General features: G+C 41.4%; 1 protein-coding gene across 1 annotated transcript in view; it reads right to left on the reverse strand.

Annotated features, from left to right (window-relative positions):
* Nucleotides 1–2,022: 2,022 nt before the first annotated feature.
* Nucleotides 2,023–26,189, reverse strand: part of LOC124267608 — a 90,181-nt gene continuing 66,014 nt past the window's right edge. Inside the window, exon 7 of the mRNA XM_046702572.1 lies at nucleotides 2,023–2,129. Within this exon, the coding sequence (XP_046558528.1) occupies nucleotides 2,123–2,129 (7 nt within the window). The 3' untranslated portion in view covers nucleotides 2,023–2,122. The remainder of the gene's footprint in view (nucleotides 2,130–26,189) is intronic.

Genomic DNA, 26,189 nt, shown 5'->3' on the forward strand with positions numbered 1-26,189 from the left:
TAACGCTACAGTCAGCAATGCTCCAGCTATATGACGGTGGTCTGTAAATAATCACATTTGGACCATACATTCCAGTGATTGACATCATGAGCATTAGGCTTGTGATTTGTTTGTTTGTTGTTTAACGCTACACTCAGCAATGCTCCAGCTATATGACGGTGGTCTGTAAATAATCACACGTGGACCATACATTCCAGTGATTGACATCATGAGATTTGGCTTGTGTTTTGTTTGTTTGTTGTTTAACGCTACACTCAGCAATGCTCCAGCTATATGACGGTGGTCTGTAAATAATCACACTTGGACCATACATTCCAGTGATTGACATCATGAGCATTAGACTTGTGTTTTGTTTGTTTGTTTTTTAACGCTACAATCAGCAATGCTCCAGCTATATGACGGTGGTCTGTAAATGATCACACTTGGACCATACATTCCAGTGTCTGACATCATGAGCATTAGACTTGTGTTTTGTTTGTTTGTTGTTTAACGCTACAATCAGCAATGCTCCAGCTATATGACGGTGGTCTGTAAATAATCACATTTGGACCATACATTCCAGTGATTGACATCATGAGCATTAGGCTTGTGTTTTGTTTGTTTGTTTTTTAACGCTACAATCAGCAATGCTCCAGCTATATGACGGTGGTCTGTAAATGATCACACTTGGACCATACATTCCAGTGATTGACATCATGAGCATTAGGCTTGTGTTTTGTTTGTTTGTTGTTTAACGCTACAATCAGCAATGCTCCAGCTATATGACGGTGGTCTGTAAATAATCACATTTGGACCATACATTCCAGTGATTGACATCATGAGCATTAGGCTTGTGTTTTGTTTGTTTGTTGTTTAACGCTACAATCAGCAATGCTCCAGCTATATGACGGTGGTCTGTAAATGATCACATTTGGACCATACATTCCAGTGATTGACATCATGAGCATTAGGCTTGTGTTTTGTTTGTTTGTTGTTTAACGCTACACTCAGCAATGCTCCAGCTATATGACGGTGGTCTGTAAATATTCACATTTGGACCATACATTCCAGTGATTGACATCATGAGCATTAGGCTTGTGTTTTGTTTGTTTGTTGTTTAACGCTACACTCAGCAATGCTCCAGCTATATGACGGTGGTCTGTAAATAATCACATTTGGACCATACATTCCAGTGATTGACATCATGAGCATTAGGCTTGTGTTTTGTTTGTTTGTTGTTTAACGCTACACTCAGCAATGCTCCAGCTATATGACGGTGTTCTGTAAATAATCACATTTGGACCATACATTCCAGTGATTGACATCATGAGCATTAGGCTTGTGTTTTGTTTGTTTGTTGTTTAACGCTACACTCAGCAATGCTCCAGCTATATGACGGTGGTCTGTAAATAATCACATTTGGACCATACATTCCAGTGATTGACATCATGAGCATTAGGCTTGTGTTTTGTTTGTTTGTTGTTTGCTCAGCAATGCTCCAGCTATATGACGGTGGTCTGTAAATGATCACATTTGGACCATACATTCCAGTGATTGACATCATGAGCATTAGGCTTGTGTTTTGTTTGTTTGTTGTTTAACGCTACACTCAGCAATGCTCCAGCTATATGACGGTGTTCTGTAAATAATCACATTTGGACCATACATTCCAGTGATTGACATCATGAGCATTAGACTTGTGTTTTGTTTGTTTGTTGTTTAACGCTACACTCAGCAGTGCTCCAGCTATATGACGGTGTTCTGTAAATAATCACATTTGGACCATACATTCCAGTGATTGACATCATGAGCATCAATATTCCTAATTCGGAAAAGATGACAGGGGGCCATGTCAGTCAAGTCAGTTAGCCTGACCACAGAGCCAGCGAAGAAACTTGGAAGATGAATACAGGAACACTTGTCCTTGTATGCTGCTTTCCCTCAGTATATATACGTTACAACACAAAGGTCATGACATAATGAGATCCTCGTCTGTCAGAATATCGTAATCTGTAAAACATGACAATAACAACAATATGGGAAACAATGTGATTTTTCATTTATTCGTAAATCAGCAGTCTTGATAGTTTTTTTCCGAATTCGAATCTCATCTCACTGTAACAACTGCATCCGCACACACAGCTCACTCCCTGAAACAGAAGGTGACAAAGAAATGATAAATATAAAATGTATTGAAATGATACCAAAGAGACCTACACAGTTTCCGCTGGATATTGTTTAATCTGTATTTGATGTACATGTAACCAGCGTTAACCAAACCAGCAACCTTTAAGTAATTTCAGGCTTGGCAGTTCAGCTTGTGAAGAAAACCTACAGAGAGCAGATGGAATCATATCACTCACCGCTTTAATAAATCATAAAACTATATAAAGTTAAAAAATATGGAATACACAGAACTTGAATGATAACTGAACTCATACTTGATTGATATTTTTAAAACACGTATTTAAAAGTGGCACCACTACACTGGCTGGTGACCAAAACTTTAAGGTATGGCAACACCTGCAGGAGTGCTGATAGATTCGTCTTACCGCCTAGCTGTCACTGAAACTTAGGCTTTAGAAAGATGTTTCTGTTGATAAACTAACTTAACTTAGTACTAACACTTAGTACTGGTACTAAGTAAATGCTCATCGTAAGTTGATATTCTGCCAACCGTGTAGCACTAAAGCATTTGGATACTCTAAACATTATGAGTCTGAAGTGATCAAATAAATATATATATCAGTATTTAAACAGATCGCATCTAAGAACTGACTTACTTCAAGTAATGACAATTGTCCAAGAAGGAGTTGTATTGTAGCCTGGTCATGTTCCCCATCAGCTCTGGGGTTTCTCCATACACCGAACATTCTACTTTGTTACCCAGGTGGGTTGTGATGCAAGCAGGTTCTTCCCCGAAACCAGTTGCAGTCAGAGGTTACGTCATAGTGTAGGCCTTGAAATACTCCAAGTGGAGATGACAGAATCTACCTTTCTGTGTAAATCATCATGTCGACCCCTTGAAATACCCAAGACAATCCCCTCGGGCCATTCCCACAACACACTCTGCAAATGCAGTTAATATAATGGAATCTTAGAGTAAATAGTGTTCAAACATGTCTGTGTTATAGTGTCGCATCAATTGCAAACATTGTCCATCACTGACAAAATAACACGTCCACCTGTAAAAATACAAATAAAACCAAACAAAGTTTGTTTATGAAACTGCCATTTTCTCGGTTCCAAAGCGCAGTGTCCTAATACTATCATCAATGTGTAAGTGAGTAAGAGAGTGAGTTTAGTTTTACGCCGCACTCAGCAATATTCCGGCTATATAATCGAGTCTGGGCCAGACAATCCATTGATCAACAATATGGGCATCGATCTACGCAATTGGGATACGATGACATGTGTCAACCATGTCAGCGAGCCTGATCACCCGATCCCGTTAGTCGTCTCTTACGACAAGCATGGGTTACTGAAGACCAATTCTTACCCAGATCTTCACGGGTAATCAGTGTGTAAGAACAAGATATGTTTTAAATATGATGTAACAGCTAAACCTGTTATGAAAGAAGAGTTTAGGATAAGCTTCCTGAAGAATCTAAATATCTCACCGACATTTGGCCTCGTAATCTCTGGAACTGATATTGCACAGACATCTCGTCTCAGACAGGATTCTACTCCCCAAGCACCCCCTCAGCTTGTATGAACGCTTCAAGAAAAAAGGAACAATTCCTGTCTAACCTTGGCTGTTGTTGTAAATATACTTGTACACATTGGTATATATCAGGACATCAATGTCGAGGTTGCTGCGACAAATACCCCTCTTCACACATGCGCAGATGGTTTGTTGCCAGTCTGCTGAGTCTCTATTTGCAAGTTATCAACAAAAATATACAATTTGGGGATAACCCAAAGTGATGTCTACCGCATGTCTACGTTCAAACCATTTGTGTGTCAGTTTAACAAATATTCCATGACATTTGCTACCCAGGCATTAGTTTGGCATTAGTGTTTCCATGAACTCTTACTGAGTAGGGCGCGCCCTCTAGCGGAGTAGTATTCCTGATTGTTGATGCGTGATTGTGCGGAGTTTGTGTTATCGCTGTTTAACCTATTGGTTAAAAGAAGTTTTGTTTTCCTTTGTTTAACGTTGACGTCAGACATGTTCCAACAATATGACGCTGGTCTGAAAATAATCGACTCTGGACCAGATAATGAACACCTATTGACGTATCTGGGATACGATGACATGCATCAACCAAACCTGATCCCATTAGTTGATGTTTAATAAGCAGTTAGCAAAGTTATTATTGTCTAAACTATACAGCCTCCCATCTGGTTGTTATATTTATGCCTTTATGTAATGACTTTCGAAATGCAAACAAACGAGTAACTTTTATCATATATATAGGCAATCGTTTTGACTAAATATAATACCAAAGAATCCTAATCGTTACTCCACGTGACACTCCACTGTATACTGGATTGTCTGGTCCACACTCGATTATTTACAGACCGCCGACAAATATCTGGAATATTGCTGAGTGCGGTGTAAAACAACAAACACATATGTGTAGTTTCCTCGCTTAATAACATCATGATATCCGAACATTACATCCATATGAACTGTGAACGCAAAGTATATCATTTGTATCTAAGATAATATTTCGTAGGTGTAGGCAATAAATGACGTAATTGTCGGCGTGTTGTGTATCTAAATATGTCTATGCTCCACAAACGGCTGTAATCCCGGATCTAGCATCCCATTAAAACATCACAACACTGATACTAAAGTCTTCATAGTGTATGTACCAATAGTTCACCGTCAGACAGTCATGGCCATTGTAGTAACGGTATTGCTACCCAGGAGGATAACAGGGACTTGTCGGACTGGTATCATCACCATCCACGTTCACTCGTACCCTCTAGATAAAACTAACAATTACGCCCGTGAGAACCAGAAACATTTTCATCGTTTTCCCCATTAAAATACGGAACATAATATTGCGAAACTGCCTCCTATCCATTGCCACGGACAAACGAAACAAAAACGCACAGGACAGTGGTGTAATTTTCTAGATTCTGATGAACATTTGTTCAATACACGACACACCAACCTGTAAGGTAAAGTATACTAGACGAACAAAGTAACGTAATTCATTGATAAATCAAAACTAAAATACTACCTCACAAGTCAAAATGAACTAACATACAGAATAGAGTAACGATCCTCGTTACACAGCAAGTATTGTACAATAGTAAAAACTGATTATCGTACAGAAATAGATACCTTGTTGCTGGTCAAGCGAGTGCACTCTCTATGTTGCTTGTGTGCCCCCTGCTTGATAGACAGCTCCTCCCCTCACTGGTGTGGTGTCCCCCCTTACTTGATTGACAGCTCTTCCCCTAACTGGTGTCGTGTGTCTCCCCTTGCTTGATGGACAGCTCCGCCCCTCACTGGTGTTGTGTGTCTCCCCTTGCTTGATGGGCAGTTCCGCCCCTCACTGGTGTCGTGTGTCTCCCCTTGCTTGATGGACAGCTCCGCCCCTCACTGGTGTTGTGTGTCTCCACTTGCTTGATGGGCAGCTCCGTCCCTCAAGGGTGTCGTGTGTTTCCCCTCGCTTGATGGACAGCTCCGCTCCTCACTGGTGTCGTGTGTCTCCCTTTGCTTGATGGGCAGTTCCGCCCCTCACTGGTGTCGTGTGTCTCCCCTGCTTGATGGGCAGCTCCGCCCCTCACTGGTGTCGCGTGTCTCCACTTGCTTGATGGGCAGCTCCGTCCCTCAAGGGTGTCGTGTGTTTCCCCTCGCTTGATGGACAGCTCCGCCCCTCACTGGTGTCGTGTGTCTCCCTTGCTTGATGGGCAGCTCCGTCCCTCACTGGTGTCGTGTGTCTCCCCTTGCTTGATGGGCAGCTCCGTCCCTCACTGGTGTCTTGTGTCTCCCCTTTGCTTGATGGGAGCTCCGTCCCTCAAGGGTGTCGTGTGTCTCCCCTCTCTTGATGGACAGCTCCGCCCCTCACTGGTGTCGTTTGTCTCCCCTCGCTTGATGGACAGCTCCGTCCCTCACTGGTGTCGTGTATCTCCCCCTTGCTTGATGGGCAGCTCCGCCCCTCACTGGTGTCGTGTGTCTCCCCTTGCTTGGTGGACAGCTCCGTCCCTCACTGGTGTCGTGTGTCTCCTCTTGCTTGATGGGCAGCTCCGTCCCTCACTGGTGTCGTGTGTATCCTCTTGCTTGATGGACAGCTCCGTCCCTCACTGGTGTCGTGTATCTCCCCCTTGCTTGATGGGCAGCTCCGCCCCTCACTGGTGTCGTGTGTCTCCCCTTGCATGGTGGACAGCTCCGTCCCTCATTGATGTCGTGTGTCTCCCCTTGCTTGATGGGCAGCTCCGTCCCTCACTGGTGTCGTTTGTCTCCCCTTGCTTGATGGACATCCCCGTCCCTCACTGGTGCCGTGTCACGTTGACTGTAATACTAAAGGGTATGTCCATAATTCTCTTTCGTTTTGAACTGAGTGAAGCCAGGTTCCAGCTATATGTCCATCTAGTGAACTAAAAAAGAAGTGGATAAATCACCAGAATGAAGTGCCGCATAGATAAACACAAATTATATCCATTGGAATAAAATCCCACATAAACTAATGTCCAAAAGGAACGATACCAAACATTTTTCAATGTATTTTTTAATTAAATACTTGTTTTCGTATGAAAACATGCTTTCTATGTTCCAAACCAAACGTATTCGCGTAAACGCGCACTTTACCAAAACGATGATAAAAAAACACAAACGGTGTACAGGAGATTGCAGGCACATGGTATCCGTGCACGTCTCCGTTATAGCGGAGCGTTCCTGACACCTCACCATCGAGCCAACAGGCGACTTCGACGTTGGCACAGTTCATGTTTTCCGACAAAAGAAGAATTTGCATCTTCTAGAGCGATGGTCGGCAGCGTGTGTACGGAACATGTGGTGAACGTTTGGCACAGAATTGCATTCATTAAGTCCGGCCATTCGGAGATTTAATGGTTTGGGGTAGAATATGCGTTGACGCCAAAACCAGACTCGTCGTTATTCGAGGAAACATGAATCCACAGCGTTATCAAAATGATATTTTAAGTCTGTTGTCAGCTAGTCATCCAACAAAAGCCTAATGGGACCATCTCGATCGCCAAAGTAGAAATCGTCTTGTGCCCCTGGTCAACATCAGGGAATTTGAACAATGCCTTCTTGATGAATGGCAACCCATCACCCCCAACGTCATGCGATGTTTGACGTCATCAGCCCGTAGACGTGTACTGACGTGTACTGATACTCACAGAGGACACACCAGGTACTAACGTGACTTTGAGACGTGACATTTTCCACACTTGCCTCGTCGTGTGCGTCTGAATGAAATTTTCAGTTTGGCCCCTTCACGCCTTTACAGGCCTGTCCTAATGATTGAAAAGGATTGACTGAAATGAATTTTTGTACACGTGTTATTGAATCAATTCTCAAATAAAATGTACCAATCTAAAATTTCGTTATCGTTTTGTTTTTCTTTAATGTCCTTTCAAATACGAGGTATCGTTTCTTTTGGACATTAGTTTATTTTGGGTTTGTAAATATTGTAAATATGGTCTCAAGTATATATATGTAAGTTTGTTGAGTATATATATGTAAGTTTGTTGCACATGTTTCATTAATGAATCATTTCATCCTTAATGATACTATGTTTGTCCCGAGAGGGTACGTAAGTCCCAAAACATTCAATGGAAATTTGATCTTACATAACTGAAGAATATGTGTCATTTAAATGTATGGCTAGATTTGTCTAAATTGCTAACTGCTGAAGGGATGGTGTAAAACCAGAGTCCTCGCAGGTAGCAAATGTAGCCTATCTGACGTTCTTGGTGAGTCTTGGGAAGTCTTCACATTCACCAAATCGTTCCTGGTGATTTCCACTTGGCAGCCCTACATACAGTGTTGTTTGGCCATAGACAGATATTTTCTAATAGCTGTATAATTGAAAACAACTGTTTGTTTGTTGTTAAACGCCACACTCCTTTTCAACAACTGGTAACTGCTATTCGAGACAACACTGTGAACGTATTCTGATAGTGTTGTCAAATTCAAAACGCGGAAATTTTCCACAGGAATCTGCAGGATTGCCTATCCGATAAGCAATATTGTATGACAGTACTTCTGAAAGACTGTCGAAAGTCTCTATCAGATACACTTACACATAAACATACTATGTTCCTGAAGTATGTCACCAGGAGACTCGTTTTGACGAATGCCTGTGTCCAATCTACATGTGGGAATCTGCAGAGAAACCGATATAATTATTTTGACATTATAGTTTTTAACATCAATGTAAAAGATAGATTCTAAATGACGGCAGCTGTACAAACATGCACTAGATTTGAGGGTGAGCGTGAAGGCAGGATGTGAAGCATTTGAAATCGCAATGTAACAGCACAATATGAAGTTCAATATCAAAATAGGGTCTGAAGAAGACCGAATACAAGCCTTCTTGGTTGATGCATGACGTCTTATATCAGTTGCATATATAATATACATTTATCGAAACGAAATATTCCAGTAATATCACGTCGGGGGACACCAGTAATGTGCCCATATAAGGAATCGAACCCGGGTCTTCAGCGTGACGAGCGAAGGCTTTAACCACTGGGCTAATCCACTGACCCCGGTACACTAACTACACAGTGTGCAATGTCTTCCTTCGTTCAGTGTGATGTTGCTGGGGTTTACCTGCACCTACACTGTACCCACAAAACAGTATTCATTAATTGATACAACAAAATGCGGATTATTGAGTAATTATGACTGGAAATCTAATCACAAACCTACGCACTACCGTGTAGCTGGACATCGGAGACACATCACACACAAGGATACACACTAACAACTCACCCTACCTCCACCCCACACACCGCCACCCCCACCCCCATCCCACAAAATCTGTTAAATTAAAAGTCAGCATTATATTAAAGAATCGTAAGTTGTACATCGTGTTGTATGACGTATCAAGTATTTGCTTACAGGTTTTCTACACTTACTATAACAGGGAACAGCTATCAACCAACCCGATGTCAACTGAACTGTCTGATGGGGCTCCGGTGTCAGTTACTCCACACAGAATACAAGCAAAGGAATGGTCACTGACCGAGATCGATTGTTTGCTGATATGAAAGAAATATGAGATGAAACGGCAGGGAATGAACTTCTAAAAAAACGATTCAAAAACCGAATACCCTTTGAAACTAAACCTACAGTCACCAACAGCTTTCATTTGTCTTCTCCAAACTAAATATTGTTTGTATTATGAGCCATGTGAAATATTTCCATGTACATTTAATCTGTGACAACCTAGCGGCCGTGTCAACTGCCACACTGTACAGGAGCGTCATGTCGTCACACGAGGATGTGTGGCACGTCACCAAGAGCCACGGGGAACACTGCCCTCCCAAACATCAGTGACTGCATACCAACAAAGTCACGAAATATGCAGTATAAATGTCAGTTAAAATAGCGGATTTCTGTGGGGAAGTGCCTCGATTACTAGTTTTGAACTGAACGGTGAGCCAGCACGTACAAATAAGCCATGGTTGGCGCACACAGTAGTCTCCCTTGCACCGTACACAGTGAGCATGAGAATACGTCCGGTACAGTGACAGTGTTGACTGACAAAAGCCGAACCTCGCATGTGAGGTGTCTGTGTACTGCTACTACCAGTGTAGTGGAGCGCTACCTGACGGAGTAGTCTCCCTTGCATCACTCCCCACGATCAACAGTTTCAACATACAGTGACAGTGCTCCAACGACTGTTGTTGAATGAAAGCGGTACACTAACAGTGCACAGTCAGCAGCGGGTGTGGTATACCAAACCTTGCCTGAGTAGTCTCCCTTGCACCATTCACACCATGCTGTAATGTACATGCTCTCAGGGCCCTGATGTGGCTACAGTCATTTCCCCTAACAATCAAAATGTTGCATTTATAATGTCCCAGCGAGAACGTATCCAATGAATCCCGCTTGGTCGTATCTTGGTGGTAGAGTGAATGTACTTGTCAACACACGAACGAAGACTTTCCTACACATGTAGAAATCATATAATATCGTTTCTCAAAACGCAACCAAATCAAGACCTAGACTAAAACACAAACGCGCACAGAATGAAAGGAAATGTATCCAGTACACAAACACACGTCACACACACACAAAGTGAGTGACCGCGTGAGTTTAGGTTTACGCCGCACTCAGCAATAGTCCAGCTATGTGGCGGCGGTCTGTAAATAATCGAGTCTGGACCAGACAATCCAGTGATCAACAGCATGAGCATCTATCTACGCAGTTGGGATACGATGACATGTGTCAGCGAACCTGGCCACCCATCCCGTTACTTGCCTGTTACGACAAGCATGGGTTACTGAAGATCACTAACCCGGGTCTTCACAGGTCTATACACGAAAGGGTGTATGCCTGATGGTGTACAGAGAGACGCGGTGTTTCATAAACTGAACTTAAAGTTACCATTAGTGACTGGTCACAAATGAAGCAGTGGAATGTTGCTGCGTTATTACGGCTGTTTGTGGCTTGCCTGATATATTCCCTATAAGATATAGAAATCCAGTGTTGTACAAACACACTGCTATATGCACTGGAATGGGAACAGGTGTTTGTGCCAGGTATTTGTGAGGGAGGGGTCTGGTCTGCGACATTCGGATGATGATAATAACAACATGTTTCTTGGGGGCTACTTGGAAATGGACCAGTTCTGAGACCTGACATGATGGCAACAACAGGCTTTTTGGGTGCTACTTGGAAATGGACCAGTTCTGAGACCTGACATGATGGCAACAACAGGCTTCTTGAGTGAGTGAGTGAGTAGTTTTACGCCGATTTTAGCAATATTCCAGCAATATCACGGTGGGAGACACCAGAAGTGGGCTTCACACATTTTAACCATGTGGTAAATCGAACCCGGGTCTTCAGGGTGACGAACAAGCTTCTTGAGGGTGACTTGGAAATGACACAAACCTCAGATCTGACAGTGTTGACATAAACAGCCGGGGAATGAACAGGAGATGTTGATGTCGTCAGCCTGAAAATGATACAAACATCCTTTCTGTATTAATTTCAAATTGCTTCCAAAGAAGACAAGTGTACGCGTCCGACGATATCATAAGCATGTTCCAATGAATAACTATCAAACAGTGATGATACTAGGCGAAAAGATGAGTGAGTGAGTGGGTTCGGTTTTACGCCGCTTTTAGCAACATTCCAGCAATATCAAGGCGGAGGACACCAGAAATGAGCTTCACACATTGTACCCATGTGGGGAATCGAACCCGGGTCTTCGGCGTGACGAGCCAACGCTTTACCATCAGGCTACCCCACCGCCCCGGCGAAAAGATGAGGGTAGCGATACCTGTAACAAATACGTGCAAGGTTGACATAAGTGAAAATAATTAACTGCTACAGACTTCATTTTTGTCCTTAACAGTTCTACTTGGACAAGTATGAAACCTTTACAGGGGCATTAGTGAATTAGTCCTGCAGCAAGTGGTCCTTCATTTTACTAAATCTAGCAGACATTAATGTTGTCTGTTTCTCCAACATACCATCGATGTTCAAACTACCCCGTCCATTGTGTAATGAGTGTTACTTCGTCATGACCTATTCTAATAGTTGCTACCACAACTAGCCTAGCTCAACATGAATCATTCATGTCAGACAAGGGTGTATATGTTACGTGACATTACATATTTGAGATTAGTTCTGTTTTACCTCACATCTGGCAACTATCAGCTTTGTCCTGCCAGTCCTGTGAAGTATATATTGAGGACGTGGTACAACAGCACACAACTCAGAAATACGCATGCCAGAGGTACACGTTACCCACCACAACCATCATTAGATGACCAATATCAATCGAAGACGATAAATAATTGCTAATTGCTGAATTGAAGCAGGTAATCAAATGATTAACAAAAAATCTAGCCTCATGGGTCTTTCGATAATTTCAAGATTTTGCTGCAGTCAGTGAAATATACTGAGCATCATTCAAACGCACCAGTCTAAAATTGTCCATATTTTCATTAAGATGGATTTCAGCATGACAATGATCAATGAATATAACTAACATGAAGTCGAAGGACATGTCCAGTTGAAAAAATGTTTTAGAAACAAATTCCTGTCCACAGTATGACTCTTAATTCCAAAATGCTTCAACATGCAGCCACGCCATGAAAAAAGCGCGATGTTCATTCTGAAATCATACTGACTGTGACATTAAAAGCAGGTGTATGAGAACCGATTCTCATTGCTTCACTAACGATTGTGAAACGAGGACAGAGATGCCGAGGTTAACACTTCACGAAAGAGAACGTGCACTAGGCATGATTCAGGTTGGCACCAGCAGCAGGGATATTGCTCGACAACTTGGAGTTGGCCACTCCACCATCGTTAAGCTTCATAGACGACATCAGTAGACAGGCAGCACCCGTGACCTTTAATGACCTTGGCAACAACGTGTTACGACGCTCCATCAGGATAGCCATATTGACCGTGTCCATATCAGAAAACTGCCGACTGCCAGGACTACTGCACTAGTTCAAGGTTGACGTAGGTGTCATCAGCGCTGACTCGATGCGACGCCGTCTACACGCTACAGGGCTCCATGCTCGACGTCCTTACGTTGGACCAATTCTGACTGACAGACACCGTAATGAGCGTATACAATGCGCTAGCAGGCATTTTCGGTAATGGTTACAACAATGGCATGGTGTGGTAGTCACTGACGAGTCACGCCTTCATCTACGTAATGCTATTGGCCGATACGTGTTTGGCGTAGACGTGGTGGACGTTATGCTGATGAGTGTGTGGTTCAGACAGACCTTTGGGTGGTGGGAGCGTCATGGTCTGGGTGGATCAAAATTACAATCACAGGACTGCCTTCATGTCTGTCAAGGGAGAGTTAATACCCTATATTACAGTGAGCAGATTCTTCCGAATCACATCGTATCTGTCCTCAATCACCACCAAGATGTCCATACTTTTCAACAGGACAACGCACGGGCACACACAACAAGACTTCCCATGCACTATCTGGCCCAGCAACACACCCAGGTTATTTATTGACCAGCACAGTCGCCAGATGTATCCCCCATGGAGCACTGCACTACTGCAGAAGTGGAATGCCATTGTACCAATGTGGGAATCGAACCCGGGCCTTTACGTACGAGTGACCGCTTTAACCACTGTGCCAACCGACCTCAAATATAAACCTTTATTGGATTGATTGTACTTTTAAAACTGAGTAATACGCATGGCACAATGGACAGTGAATGAACTGTTTGTTGCATTTACCCATTGGTTACAATGCAAAGTGAATAGCGAGAACCAGACACCATTCATTTCTGTCACATAAAATGTTGGTGATAGCAACTTTCCCATTCTTCGAGACTTGCACATGTCTCCAACTGTAGAGAATTAATCATGTGTGAAATGAATATTGAATTATGTTCTGTATAAACTTTCATGTGCACTCATAACTGCTCCACCATACTGAAATCGTTCAACAAGAAAGTTTGTTGCGATTTCTTGTCAGTGTATTCTCAACATACCTACTACATACATTAATGACACAACATAAACAGGTGCACAGAATGCTATGTCTATACAGGAGTTCTTTTAATTTGTTGGAACACCCTAGCGAAATAAAGTTAATCTTTAATCCTAAATCTTTATAGAAACCATTTAAATACAGAGGACAAGAAAAGTCATCAACATTTAAAGACTGTGGTGAAAGATATTATCACAAAGTTTGTGATCACAATGGACAGGTTGGTTCGTCAACGATCATTAAATCGTCATTTAATTTCCTGTCGACAATATCATGCATGCAGATTTCTCCTCGAGATTTCCATCCTCGAGAGTAGTTTGTATTAGCCATGCCTGTCAAGGTGGGGCCGGTAGCTACTGACGAGCGAAACTGCATTATGTTAAATGCTTTAAAATGTCTGACCACATAAGGAAGAATGTCCACATGAAACGATGACTGACTAATGATATATCTGTGTACAAAGTTCGCACCATGCCGTGAATAGGGTCAAAATTCACAAAGTTCAACATATTGATACAACACACACGTCCCTGTCGTGACATTTGAACCCACTTCAGATAATTCAGTGGAAATTAAATGCAATACTATGAGAGATGAAACTGTTTTCAGTTTCAACTTTGTTAATTTATAATTCTGGAGTCTCTATTTCAGGAAAATGAAAATGAACCCGAAATGCTTTGTAACCGAATACATTTTATGGTTGGTTTGTTGTTAAACGCCGCACTCAGCAATATCCCAGCTATATGTCTGGACCAGACAATCCACTGATCAACAGCATGAGTATCTATGCAATTGGGTTTCCGAGTGGGTTTCGATTAATAATGATAATAATAATTCATTTATACAGCGCCTAGTAACCATCTGACTAGTTGCCCAATGGACGCTGTAATCAGAATCTGATTATTATTACCCCGGATAACCCAAGCTGCCAGTGAGGCGCTGTAAGGTTAATAGTCGCATGACTTATCTCACCGGGTACCCATTTTCTGCTGGGTGAACAGATGCAATTTTGAACAAACTCACTTGCCTAAGTCGAGACTACATGTATCACGTGTGCTTCATGTTGGGGCAGGACTGAAGTCCTAGGAAATCTTAGGAGCCAAACTGCCAAACACGGTCACCCATCCAAGGACTCTCCGCGCTTGACGTTGCTTCAGTTCAACTGATTTGTGACCTGAGCTCTACTCAAAGAACCACGCACGACAAAATCTCTAACAAACAGAGCCCCGTGCCTCAAAGCCATCGTAGCGCTACGACAGTCCTAAGTCTATGTTAAAGTACGGGAGTTAAGATCAACTTAGCGTTACGACAGTCCTAAGTCTACGTTAAAGTATGGGAGTTACGATCAACTTAGCGCTTCGACAGTCCTAAATCAATGTTAAAGTATGGGAGTTACGATCACCTTAGCGCTACGACAGTCCTAAGTCTATGTTAAAGTATGGGAGTTACGATCACCTTAGCGCTACGACAGTCCCATGGCTATGTTAAAGTGTGGAAGTTACGATCAACTTAGCGCTACGACAGTCCTAAATCAATGTTAAAGTATGGGAGTTACGATCACCTTAGCGCTACGACAGTCCTAAGTCTATGTTAAAGTATGGGAGTTACGATCACCTTAGCGCTACGACAGTCCCATGGCTATGTTAAAGTGTGGGAGTTACGATCAACTTAGCGCTACGATCGCTTTGAGGAATCTCAAGGAAGTCCGGTTTAGATGATACATGACGGTTTATGCGCTGGGGAAGGCGATGAATTCACTCTGCGATTTAAAAGTAAAATAGTTTCGACACAGGTTAAAAAAGACTAATTCAAATTGCCTTAAATAGTGGTGCAAACAATTTCTACAATACTTGTAAATTATTCAAATACGGAAATAAATGTAAATACGAAAATACTAATCTTGATAGAATGACCACAAACGTCTTTCCAACAAATGAATCTTTCGAACATAGGTGAACAGAAAATGTATCAATGCACATCTGAGGAACATTGATATTCTATATATTAGATTTGAGTTAGTGAGTGAATTTAGTTTTACGCCGCACTCATGAAACATGTATATTACAACAGAACATTGGAAATGTGTGAACAACAACTCTTGTTTCATTTGACGGCTGAGGTGATGGTTGTAATCAGCATACATTTAAAACTGTATTTTAAATATGTGCACCCTGCCTTTAACAATAGAAGATACCAAACCCTGTCCAACTCCATGAGGAATCTCTGCTACAAGGTTGTTCGATTGTACAATTGTGACTATATCATGGGTATATATTTGTATATGTTTGTTTCAACAACTCCATGTTCGACTAATACGTGGATGTATTGTGTGGGAATATCACTGGTAGACAAAGTATACCGTACAGAGAAATGGAGGGACACTATTACACTTCACACCATCGAGTCAGATGCTTCTAGCGCCCTCGCAGTGTCAGGTATATCACCTTTAGTTTGAGGTGCACCTGCATGTGCGTTATAGATGACTATGATCCACGCACATGGGATATTTGAATTCATACGATCACTGCCAACGGTAAAAAGAAACAACTCTGCATTGAAAGTTTTGAAAGGGAGAGCAGAGGTCAATTCAATTGTTACAAATAGTCAAAACAGTTTCAAAGGGGAGAATGTATTACAGTTGAGCTAAATCAAGTGAGTGAGTGAGTTAATATGTATCATCACATCGGCAATATTTCAGACATATCGTGACGAGAACAGTTTATAATTATATTAAACATCAATAAAGTTAGACATTAAAAAACCTGTTGACGAAGAACAGTAAAACTACTAGTGTATCACAGATATCCATTTAAAACTAGTACTTAAATAAAAAAATATATACAATATAAAAGCAGGCTATAGACTGCCAACGACTGAAGGTAGATCACCATACTAGGACTGCCTCCGTGGTATAGTGGTTAGAGCGTCCGCCGGGAGAGCGGAAGGTCGCGGGTTCGATCCCCTACCGTGTCATACCAAAAGACGTTAAAATATGGTACTTGTTGGTCCCTGCTTGGCGCTCGGCATTAATGGGTACAAGGACTGGTCGGCTCGGGAGTCAGTATAATGTGTCTGAGTGGGGTATTCATGCTTCACTGCGGCATGGTATCTCAGTGGGCTAGCACTATAAAACCAGCTTAAGTCTGGGCTAGTACAAGCAGCCGCACATACACATACACACGCATTCACGTCGTCATATGAGCGAAATATTCTCAAGCACGACGTTAACCCAATTTCACCTCACCTCACCATACTAGGGACCATGGGGACTTACAGTACATTTGCTTCCTGCATGGACCCTAGCTGAATTTACACCATCCCCTCAGACGTTAGCAACGGAGAAAATCTAGCCATACATTTAAATCCACACATATTCTACGATTAAAAGCAGTGGAGACTTTCAATGTACTTTGAATGTTTGTGGACTTACGTATCCTCTCAGGAGGACAATAATTTTACAGTACTTTAACCCCCCTTGAGGATACAGCCACTAACAATCTGAGTTATTAATTCAAACTTCCAATCAAAAAATATTTATCTATTTACAAATCAGTTAACAAATCTAAGTCTTTTAAAAATGCAATAATTAAATGAGAACTTATATTACTAAAAGATCCTTCATAGTTCGGGATTTGAAATAGATATCCCTTGTGATGGCTGAAGCAAGCCACAAAAGTGGTAAACAGGTTACATAATACCTTGACTGATACCGGCTTTTCCTGCTACCGATATAGTATGATTTTGAATTAGTGGTGACGGGAAATGTGACTGTAACGAAGCATGTGTGCAGATAGCCGTTTGCAATAGTACTGTAGACCTTGTGTAACGCATACAATTTCCCCATGTAAAGGCAGTTAAGCTGATAACAGCCACAGAAGGAAATGCACTTTGTTCAACTGGCGACATGGTCAGACTGGTGCAAAAAACAAGTAAATAATCTGAAGCTCGATTTATCTTCTAATATGTTTAATGCCATAAGCAAAGCACCAAACAATATTCTGTAAAGAACAGAAAAGAAACATTGCTCAGTTACAATGTAAATATGTTTATCTTCTAGCACATCTCCCATCATTACTTTAATGATCATAAAATTATCGAACGAACTGCTTCAATAGATTGTGAACTCTGGCTATAATAAACCCTCTTCTCTAAATACCATACACACGTAAATCCAAGCAAAGAAATAAAGAGTGTCAATATGTATGTATGTATGTATGGATGGATGTTAAATCTGAACGTGATGTTTTGCACTAGGTACAGTGACAGACTATGTAAACAACCAGTGTCGCAAAATGTACTGAGTCAAAAAAGAAACTTCACAAAATGTAATTTGAAAAATAATGAATAATTTTTCTCTGATGATACATCTATGTGTCCGAAATGGGATCCCTATCTTTCGACTCTAGAAAAACGTTAGCAAAACCCACTCAAACCCATCCATTCGTCGTGCAAATGATGTTAGTGCCAAATCAGGTTTTGGACGTGCAGTCGATCACGTGATCTTCGCATCGAAGTTTTCTTCATATGCACGTGTTTGCATTGGCCTCAAGAATTGAAAAAAACACTTTTAAACCACAGTTCTAACGGTACTTGAAATGCCACGATTGTCAAATGTGCAACGTGAACGTGCCGTTTGCATGTTGCAAGCGGGAAGATCAGTTATTGACGTCGCAAGAGGAATTGGATGCAGCCGTCGTACTGTGTATGACTTGCGAGGTCGTCTACAACAAACTGGCACCACTTCTGATCGCCCAAGGTCGGGTCGTCCACGTGTGACGTCACGAGCAGAAGACCGTCAAATCGTCTTACGTCACCTACGTGACAGATTTCTGCCGGCTACACGAACCAGGGATGAGATGTTTAGAGGTCGACTATCCTCACAGACCATTCAAAATCGGTTGCGGGCTGCCAATCTCAATTCTCAACGTCCATATCGTGGGCCAATATTGCGCCGTTTCAATAACGTCAACGTCTGCTGTGGGCCAAACGTCACCTCCGATGGACCCAGAGAGACTCGAATCGAGTCGTCTTTAGCGATGAATCCAAGTTTACCCTCAGATTCGCTGACGGCAGGCATAGAGTCTGGAGACGACGTCGTGAACGGTTTGCCCAGTGTTGTGTACAGGAAGTCGACAGATTCGAGGGCGGAAATTGCATGGTGTGGGGTGCTTTCTGTGGGAACAACCGTTCCCGACTTCTGGTCATCCGTGGAAACCTCACAGCTGCTGCTTAACGCGACCAGGTGCTCACCCCTGAACTCTTTCCTTTCATGGCGGCTCATGGCCCAGGTCATTCCAGCATGATAATGCTCGGCCGCATACCGCGATGTTGACACGAAATTTCCTTCAAAACGCTGGAATCAACGTCATGGACTGGCCATCGAGGTCCCCTGACCTTAATCCAATAGAGCACGTTTGGGATGCACTTGGGAGAAGGAACCAACCTCAGAATTTGCAGGAACTTGGCGCTGCCTTGCAAGAGCAATGGCGCGGAATCCCCAACCACGTGTTCACAAGCATCAGGCAGTCGATAAGGAGACGGTGTTTGGCAGTGGTGGCCATACACGATATTGAACTGAGAAATTTCGCATTTTTTATTCTTGTGACTTGACATACCCATGTTTTGGAACGGCGGTGTAGCCTAATGGAACTGATTATGGCACTGTCAGTGTATCGAGTACATCACACAGATCTCAGCAATGAAATAATAACAATTTAACCCTCTTACCATCTCTTGTTCTTTTATAGTGCCCTGAAGAAAGAATGTGAACTTTCTTTTTTTGACTCAGTATAGATGCTTCCTACATTAGGGGTGACAGGTTATCGAGAATATAACTTTCTCGAAAATTGCTATATTTTCGCATTAATCGAACAAAACATGTCTTTATAAATGCAATAACGTTCAGATGATAACGTAAGTAAAATGCACATATAAATCCGCAAATATCACTCAAATACAAAACACCCTTACATGTAAAATAGACTCGTTTTAAGAAAACTGACCTCATTGCATTTCTATCAAATTTTGAGTATTTTAAAACGCTTGCAATATAAAACACATATATCATCAAAACATGCACATAAAATATAGTATTCACCTGAAGAGTGGATCTCTCCGAGCTGAATATCAATTAATAGCAACGAAAACATCTCAGCGTCATGTTGCCATGTTGCGCCATGTCGCGCCATCATCACCGGAAGCAAGTACCCGGGATCCTTAAGTAATTTCAAACGAAAGGGAGTAATCATTAAAATTTGAAAATATACAAATGACGTTGAATCTATTCAAAACATGCACTATGCCATTATATTGATGATAACTGTTTTCAACTGCCAGCCATCTATATGACTAAAGGCAGTGCGTTATACACAATATTCTCCAAATTAATGAATTGAAACAGATATCACGTCGCTGCCATGAAATTATACTTGTCCCCCAAGAAGATTAATAAATAAAATCTAGTTCAAGTAGTTCACCTTTACTTGACATGTTATCCTGATATAGAGGCTTTCAAAACAAATGTAAGTGTACTTTAAAATGTCAAAAATGTGTCCTTGTTTCGTGGAAATAAAAATGAATTTACAATCACCATCCAAACAACATATACGGTAATATTCACACTGAAAAGTTGAAAAGTTGAAAGATGTACGATGTTGCCTGTCGTCCTAAAACTCTAATGAAGGGAAAGCATAAGCTTACAACACATACCCCATGGCTATGAACTAATAATGAAAGTAACAATAACTTATCAAGGTCACTTACTGGTACGGTAACATGTCTGGTGCGCGATGAACCACGTTTCAATAGAACGAGATTCTTTCGGATGTATTATATTGTAGTTCACAGTTACTTGACATTTGTTCCTGAAATAGAAGCTTAAATTTCAAAACACACATTAATGGATTGTAATGGACATTACGTCGCTGTCATGAAATTACACTTGGCCCCTACGGATAATAATGAACACTCGTTCAGGTAGTTCACTGTTACCTGACATTTGTTTCAGCTATAGAAGCTCAAATTTCGAACCAAATGTAAATGTACTAAAAAGGTCTTTCAAATGCCGAAAAGGTTTCCTTGTCTCGTGGTAATGAAAATGAATTTACAATTTTAAAAAAAATTGAAATGCGTATAATGCTGCATGACGTTCTAAAACCTTCATCAAAAGAAACCATATAAGCTAGTTCTTTCGGAATTAAATGGTCCGATACAACACACAATGCATGGCTATAAACTAATAATGATAATAATTCAGAAGGTTGGGGAGTCTCCGAAAAGTTCTTGGTGGGTTCGATTTGGCAGCGTTTCCTGGGAGAAGTCCCGTTCTCTGGTACTGATCTTCTGAATGTGATTACAAATATACCTTGCTTGGGACGTGTCGGCTACAATGGCATATACGTCACATGGGGTACCTTCAACAAAACTGTGTGTGCAGCTACGAGAACAAATGCCTCCACCCTGAATAAGACTTAACAAGACTTATGTCCAGAATTTTTTTTATATTGTTTTTTTTTAATTTCTCATACCATTTTTACAGTTTGGTTATACAGAGCATGCAACATTGACAGTACAAAATAAATCAGTCGTTGAACAGATTGTGACATGAAGACCAGAATTTGTAAAAAAGAGTAGATTCTGAGCTTAACATTGCTGCATATTTGGTTAAATTGTAATATTGAGTAAGCTTTTTCAACATGAACTGAAATGTTAGCTTATTTCCGGAAGTTATATGATTAAAAATAGTAGTTTTGAAAAGGATGAGGATCACATTAATTGGGTCGTTATGTTTACGACGGAATCCAAGAAGAATTTGTTGTCTTTTGTAAACATTTGTAAAATTCAAGTGTCCAGAAACGTAACAATACATGAAACGGGATTAGTTTCATTACAGCACGAAGGTCCCTTGATTTCAATTACGAGATTCCGACATAGTATCTGTGAAACCCGACAACGCCATAACACATAGCATTGCATGAAGTTCACAGTATTGTCACAGTTCAGTACAATCACCATTGTGATACAAACACCAAAATAACGTTGAACGTGACATACAAGGACATTACTCATGTCATCTTGAGTTTTGACCCCATATGAAAGTACGTCGATGTTGGAGGAACTCACGTATTCCTTCTCTCGTGTATTAATGTATACAGATCGTGAGCACTTGCTTGAAAACATCTTTACAAAGAGAAAGTGGTTATGAATATTTCAGGAAAGAGAAACAGAAACATAGTACAGACAGGAAAGATGTGATATTTAGTTGAATACTCCTACTTCAGCTTTTGCAATGTACTTAGTTTTGTTCACATTTGAGTAGAGGAGTTTCCACGCGATTACAAATTAAAGTTTCGTTTTTATTAGTTTCTACAAAACACATAAATGCACTAGAGAATCATGCAATTTCTTGGAAAGTATTCACTTGACTGTCCGGTTAACTTACAGGCTGCAGTCCCAGATGACTACTGGGCAGTGACAGACCAGAAATACTTTTGATGTGAATTGTGTGAATATCGGGTGTTACAGGTGTTACACGCTTCACTAACACCTGGTGTCCTCACTGACTTTCAATGATCCATCCATGTAATTTCCCTGGTTAATCGAGGCTGGTTATGTTATTACATGGACGCTTTATCATATTGAATAATATGTTTTGGGGAAAACAAAACATTGAACTTCAAAACATATCTTGGTTTCACAGAAACTTGACTACCTTTCGTCCCATGGACAAGTTATATGTCGAAACTTTATTTAGAGAGAAATTGATCTGATTCAGTTACACCACTCGGCTGCTCTTCCGATGAGGCTGCCGACAAGTACCTATTTCCCCTACCGATACGGTATTTGATGAGAACATGGATCCCGCAGTGTCAGTGGTTAACCTAAGATAAACCCCAAACACATGTGCACATTGCATATTTGCAAGTGAACTGTCACTGTCGACTAATCATTCTGTGTGAGAAAAGATCAATAAAGATATTAGCAGGAGTCTTTCGACTGAAGTAAAATGCGTAAACATCTAACAATAGTTAGACTGTGAGTTACACATCACCATTCTGTTCACTTGTCACGCGCCAACGACCCATGTCAAGGTTGCGATGACACAACCCCTGAGTCAGTAAAGTAGAGAAGTGTGGACAACATGCAATTGAGGCAATTGGCATTCACACATATATATATATATATATATATATGTGTGTGTGTGTGTGTGTGTGTGTGTGTGTGTGTGTGTGTGTGTGTGTGTTCCAGTCAAGGCGAGGCCACACAGGTTCTGCCTCTTACAGGTCCGCACCGGTCCCGGACACTATACAAATATGAATACATTTAATACACTGTCACAATATGAGATAAATGAAAAAGGCAGAATGTAGACTAAATGAAATTTATTCTAAATTATAACAGAAAAAACCAAAAACAAACCCAAAATAAATAAATTACAAAATCACCCTCCACCTACTACGCATTTATCACACAATCTCATCTGTCCACTTCTGATACTACAAATCATCCACCACTCCCAACACATTCATCACACAATCACATCAGTTCACTTCTGACACTACAAATCACCCTCCACCCACTACGCATTTATCACACAATCACATCAGTTCACTTCTGACACTACAAATCATCCACCACTCCCAACACATTCATCATATACGATCATACCTACTTTCACACCTGACACATATTACCACCGATATCTCAAACCTAAATACACAAAACAACACATTGGGGATTACACCCAAAAAGTTACCAAAAAAAATTAAATAAATACATAAATAAAAGTTGTATGTTCATCCATGGCTTGTGAGGGGGAGCTCCTGTTTGGCCTGTGTGGACCAGTACGGCCCTGTAAAGGGGAGCTCCTGTGTGGCTTGTGTGGACCAGTACGGCCCTGTAAAGAGGAGCTCCTGTGTGGCTTGTGCAGACAAGTACGGTCCTCTAAGGGTGAGCTCCTGTGTGACCTATGTGGACCACTACGGCCCTGTAAAGAGGAGCTCCTGTGTGGCTTGTGCAGACAAGTACGGTCCTCTAAGGGTGAGCTCCTGTGTGACTTGTGTGGACCAGTGCGGCCCTGTAAGGGGGAGTACCAGTGTGGTTTGTGATGACCAGCACGGCCCTGTAAGGGGGAGTTCATGTGTGGCCTGTTGGAATCAGTACGACACTGTAATGGGGAGTTCCTGTGTGGCCTGTGATGACCAGAACGGCCTTGTAAGGGGGAGTTTCTGTGTGGCTTGTGATGACCAGTACGGCCCTGTAAGGGGGAATTCCTGTTGCCTGTATGAACCAGTACGGCCCTGTAAGGGAGAGTTCATGTGTGGCCTGTGTTGACCAGTATGGCCCTGTAAGGGGGAGTTCCTGTGTGGCCTGTATGAACCAGTACGGCCCTGTAAGGGAGAGTTCATGTATGGCCTGTGTTGGCAAGTACGGCCCTGTAAGGGGGAACTCCTGTGTGGCCTGTGTGGCCTGTGATGACCAGTACGACCCTGTAATGGAGAGTTCCTTTTTGGCCTGTATGGCCTGTCTGGACCAGTACGGCCCTGTAAGGGGGAGATCTTGTGTTGCCTGCGTGGCCTGTGTGGACCAGTACGGCCCTGTAATGGGGAGTCCCTGCGTGGCCTGTGTGGAACAATGCAGGGGACTCCCCTTACACTGCTGTACTGGTCCACAAGGCCACACAGGATCTCCCCCTTTACGGGCCGTACTGGTCCACACAGGCCACACAGGCACTCCCCTTACACTGCTGTACTGGTCCACAAGGATGGAAGATCGCACTTGTCCCGGACAGATATCAATACATTTGATGTACTAATCATTCAACAGACAACGAGTATTACATGTTCAGAATGATTACACTTTACAGACTGATTACAGCACTGCAATTCACGTAGAATAATAACCGCCATCCAACACACAGATTAGTGATTATCATCAATGGTGAGTTTTATACATAGGTGCTTCTGCATTTGATAATTCACTATGCAACACAACTATATGTACATTCCAAACTTACAGAATATTATAAGCAACACAACTATCTGTACATTCCAAACTTACAGAATATTATAAGCAACACAACTATCTGTACATTCCAAACTTACAGAATATTATAAGCAACACAACTATCTGTACATTCCAAACTTACAGAATATTATAAGCAACATGATACTTAATTATAAACGTTAACAATTAATTCACAAATTCAACTCACGTCATGAGATAAACCTTGCTTCGTGGAAATGACAATCAATTTACAATCACCATCAACACAACATGTGGGGTGAAATTTATAGCAGACAGATGAACTTGTTCAATAATCCTAAGTTTGAAATACGTATAATGTTTACAAACCTTTATCAAGAGGAACCATATAATCTAGTTCTTTCGGAATTAAATGGTCCGATACAGCACACAACGCATGGCTATAAAATAATGATGATAATATATACCTGTCAAGGACACTTATAGTGACAGGGTAACATGCCCGGTGCTCCTTGACCTACACTTCAATAGAACGAATTAGTTTATCATGCAATGAAATGGAGTCATAAAGTAAGTGAGTTTAGTTTCACGCCTCTTTTAGCAATATTCCAGTAATATCACATTAGAAATGGGCTTCACACATTGCACCCATGTGGAGAATCGAACACGGGTCTTCAGCATGACGAGAGAACGCCTTCACCATTAGGCTACCCGACCGCCCCTAGAAGTGACAAAACCCTTTCAACATCGATAACAAATGTCCGCAAAAGTGAGTGAGTTGAGTTTTACGCCGCATTCAGCAATATTCCATCTGTGTGGCGTCGGTCTGTAAATAATCGACTCTGGACCAAACAATCCTGTGATCAACAGCATGAGCATCGATCTACGCAATTAGGAACCGATGACATGTATCAACTAGTGGTGTAACGATTCATCGATAGTATCGATGTTTGCATCGTCAACTACGCGATACGAGTGCATCGATACAAATGATATTTAGGCAATATTTAGGCAATTCTAATATAAATTACATTGAATTGTTTGTGAAAGCATTGGTGTGGAAATATAACTTCTCAAAGGAAGCTTCAATTTCAGATTTACTTATAGCAGATCAGAACAGAACAGAACAGAATTTTATTTCAGTAACTCAAAATACAAAATCCGGCCCAAAATACATGTACATAAATTGATGATAAGTAGAGCACATATATATTTCATTTAGATTTGTGTTTCTTGTCAACAAAGTATAAAAATAGACATACATCCTTGATAATATTACCATTTTTACTCTGTAATATTGATACAAAATTAATAATTGATGGACATTTACTAAAATATTTTGATATGTACTTATTTCTGATATGAGAATATGCATCACAGATATAAAACACATGCCATTCATCTTCAACAACGAAGATACCATATAATTTACAATACAGGCAATGCCTTTCATTATATGCAACATCAGTGTATCTGCCCGTTTCAACTGCTAGTTTAAAATTACAGCACCGAAATCGGGCATATATAGTTTTTAAATATTGAGGGATATCATTATTTATCAAGTAGCTCTCAACATTTAACAAAGATTTG

Source organism: Haliotis rubra, unplaced genomic scaffold (assembly GCF_003918875.1).
Source record: "Haliotis rubra isolate DU_JTF1 unplaced genomic scaffold, ASM391887v1 Scf1323, whole genome shotgun sequence".
Classification (NCBI taxonomy): Eukaryota; Metazoa; Mollusca; class Gastropoda; order Lepetellida; family Haliotidae; genus Haliotis; species Haliotis rubra.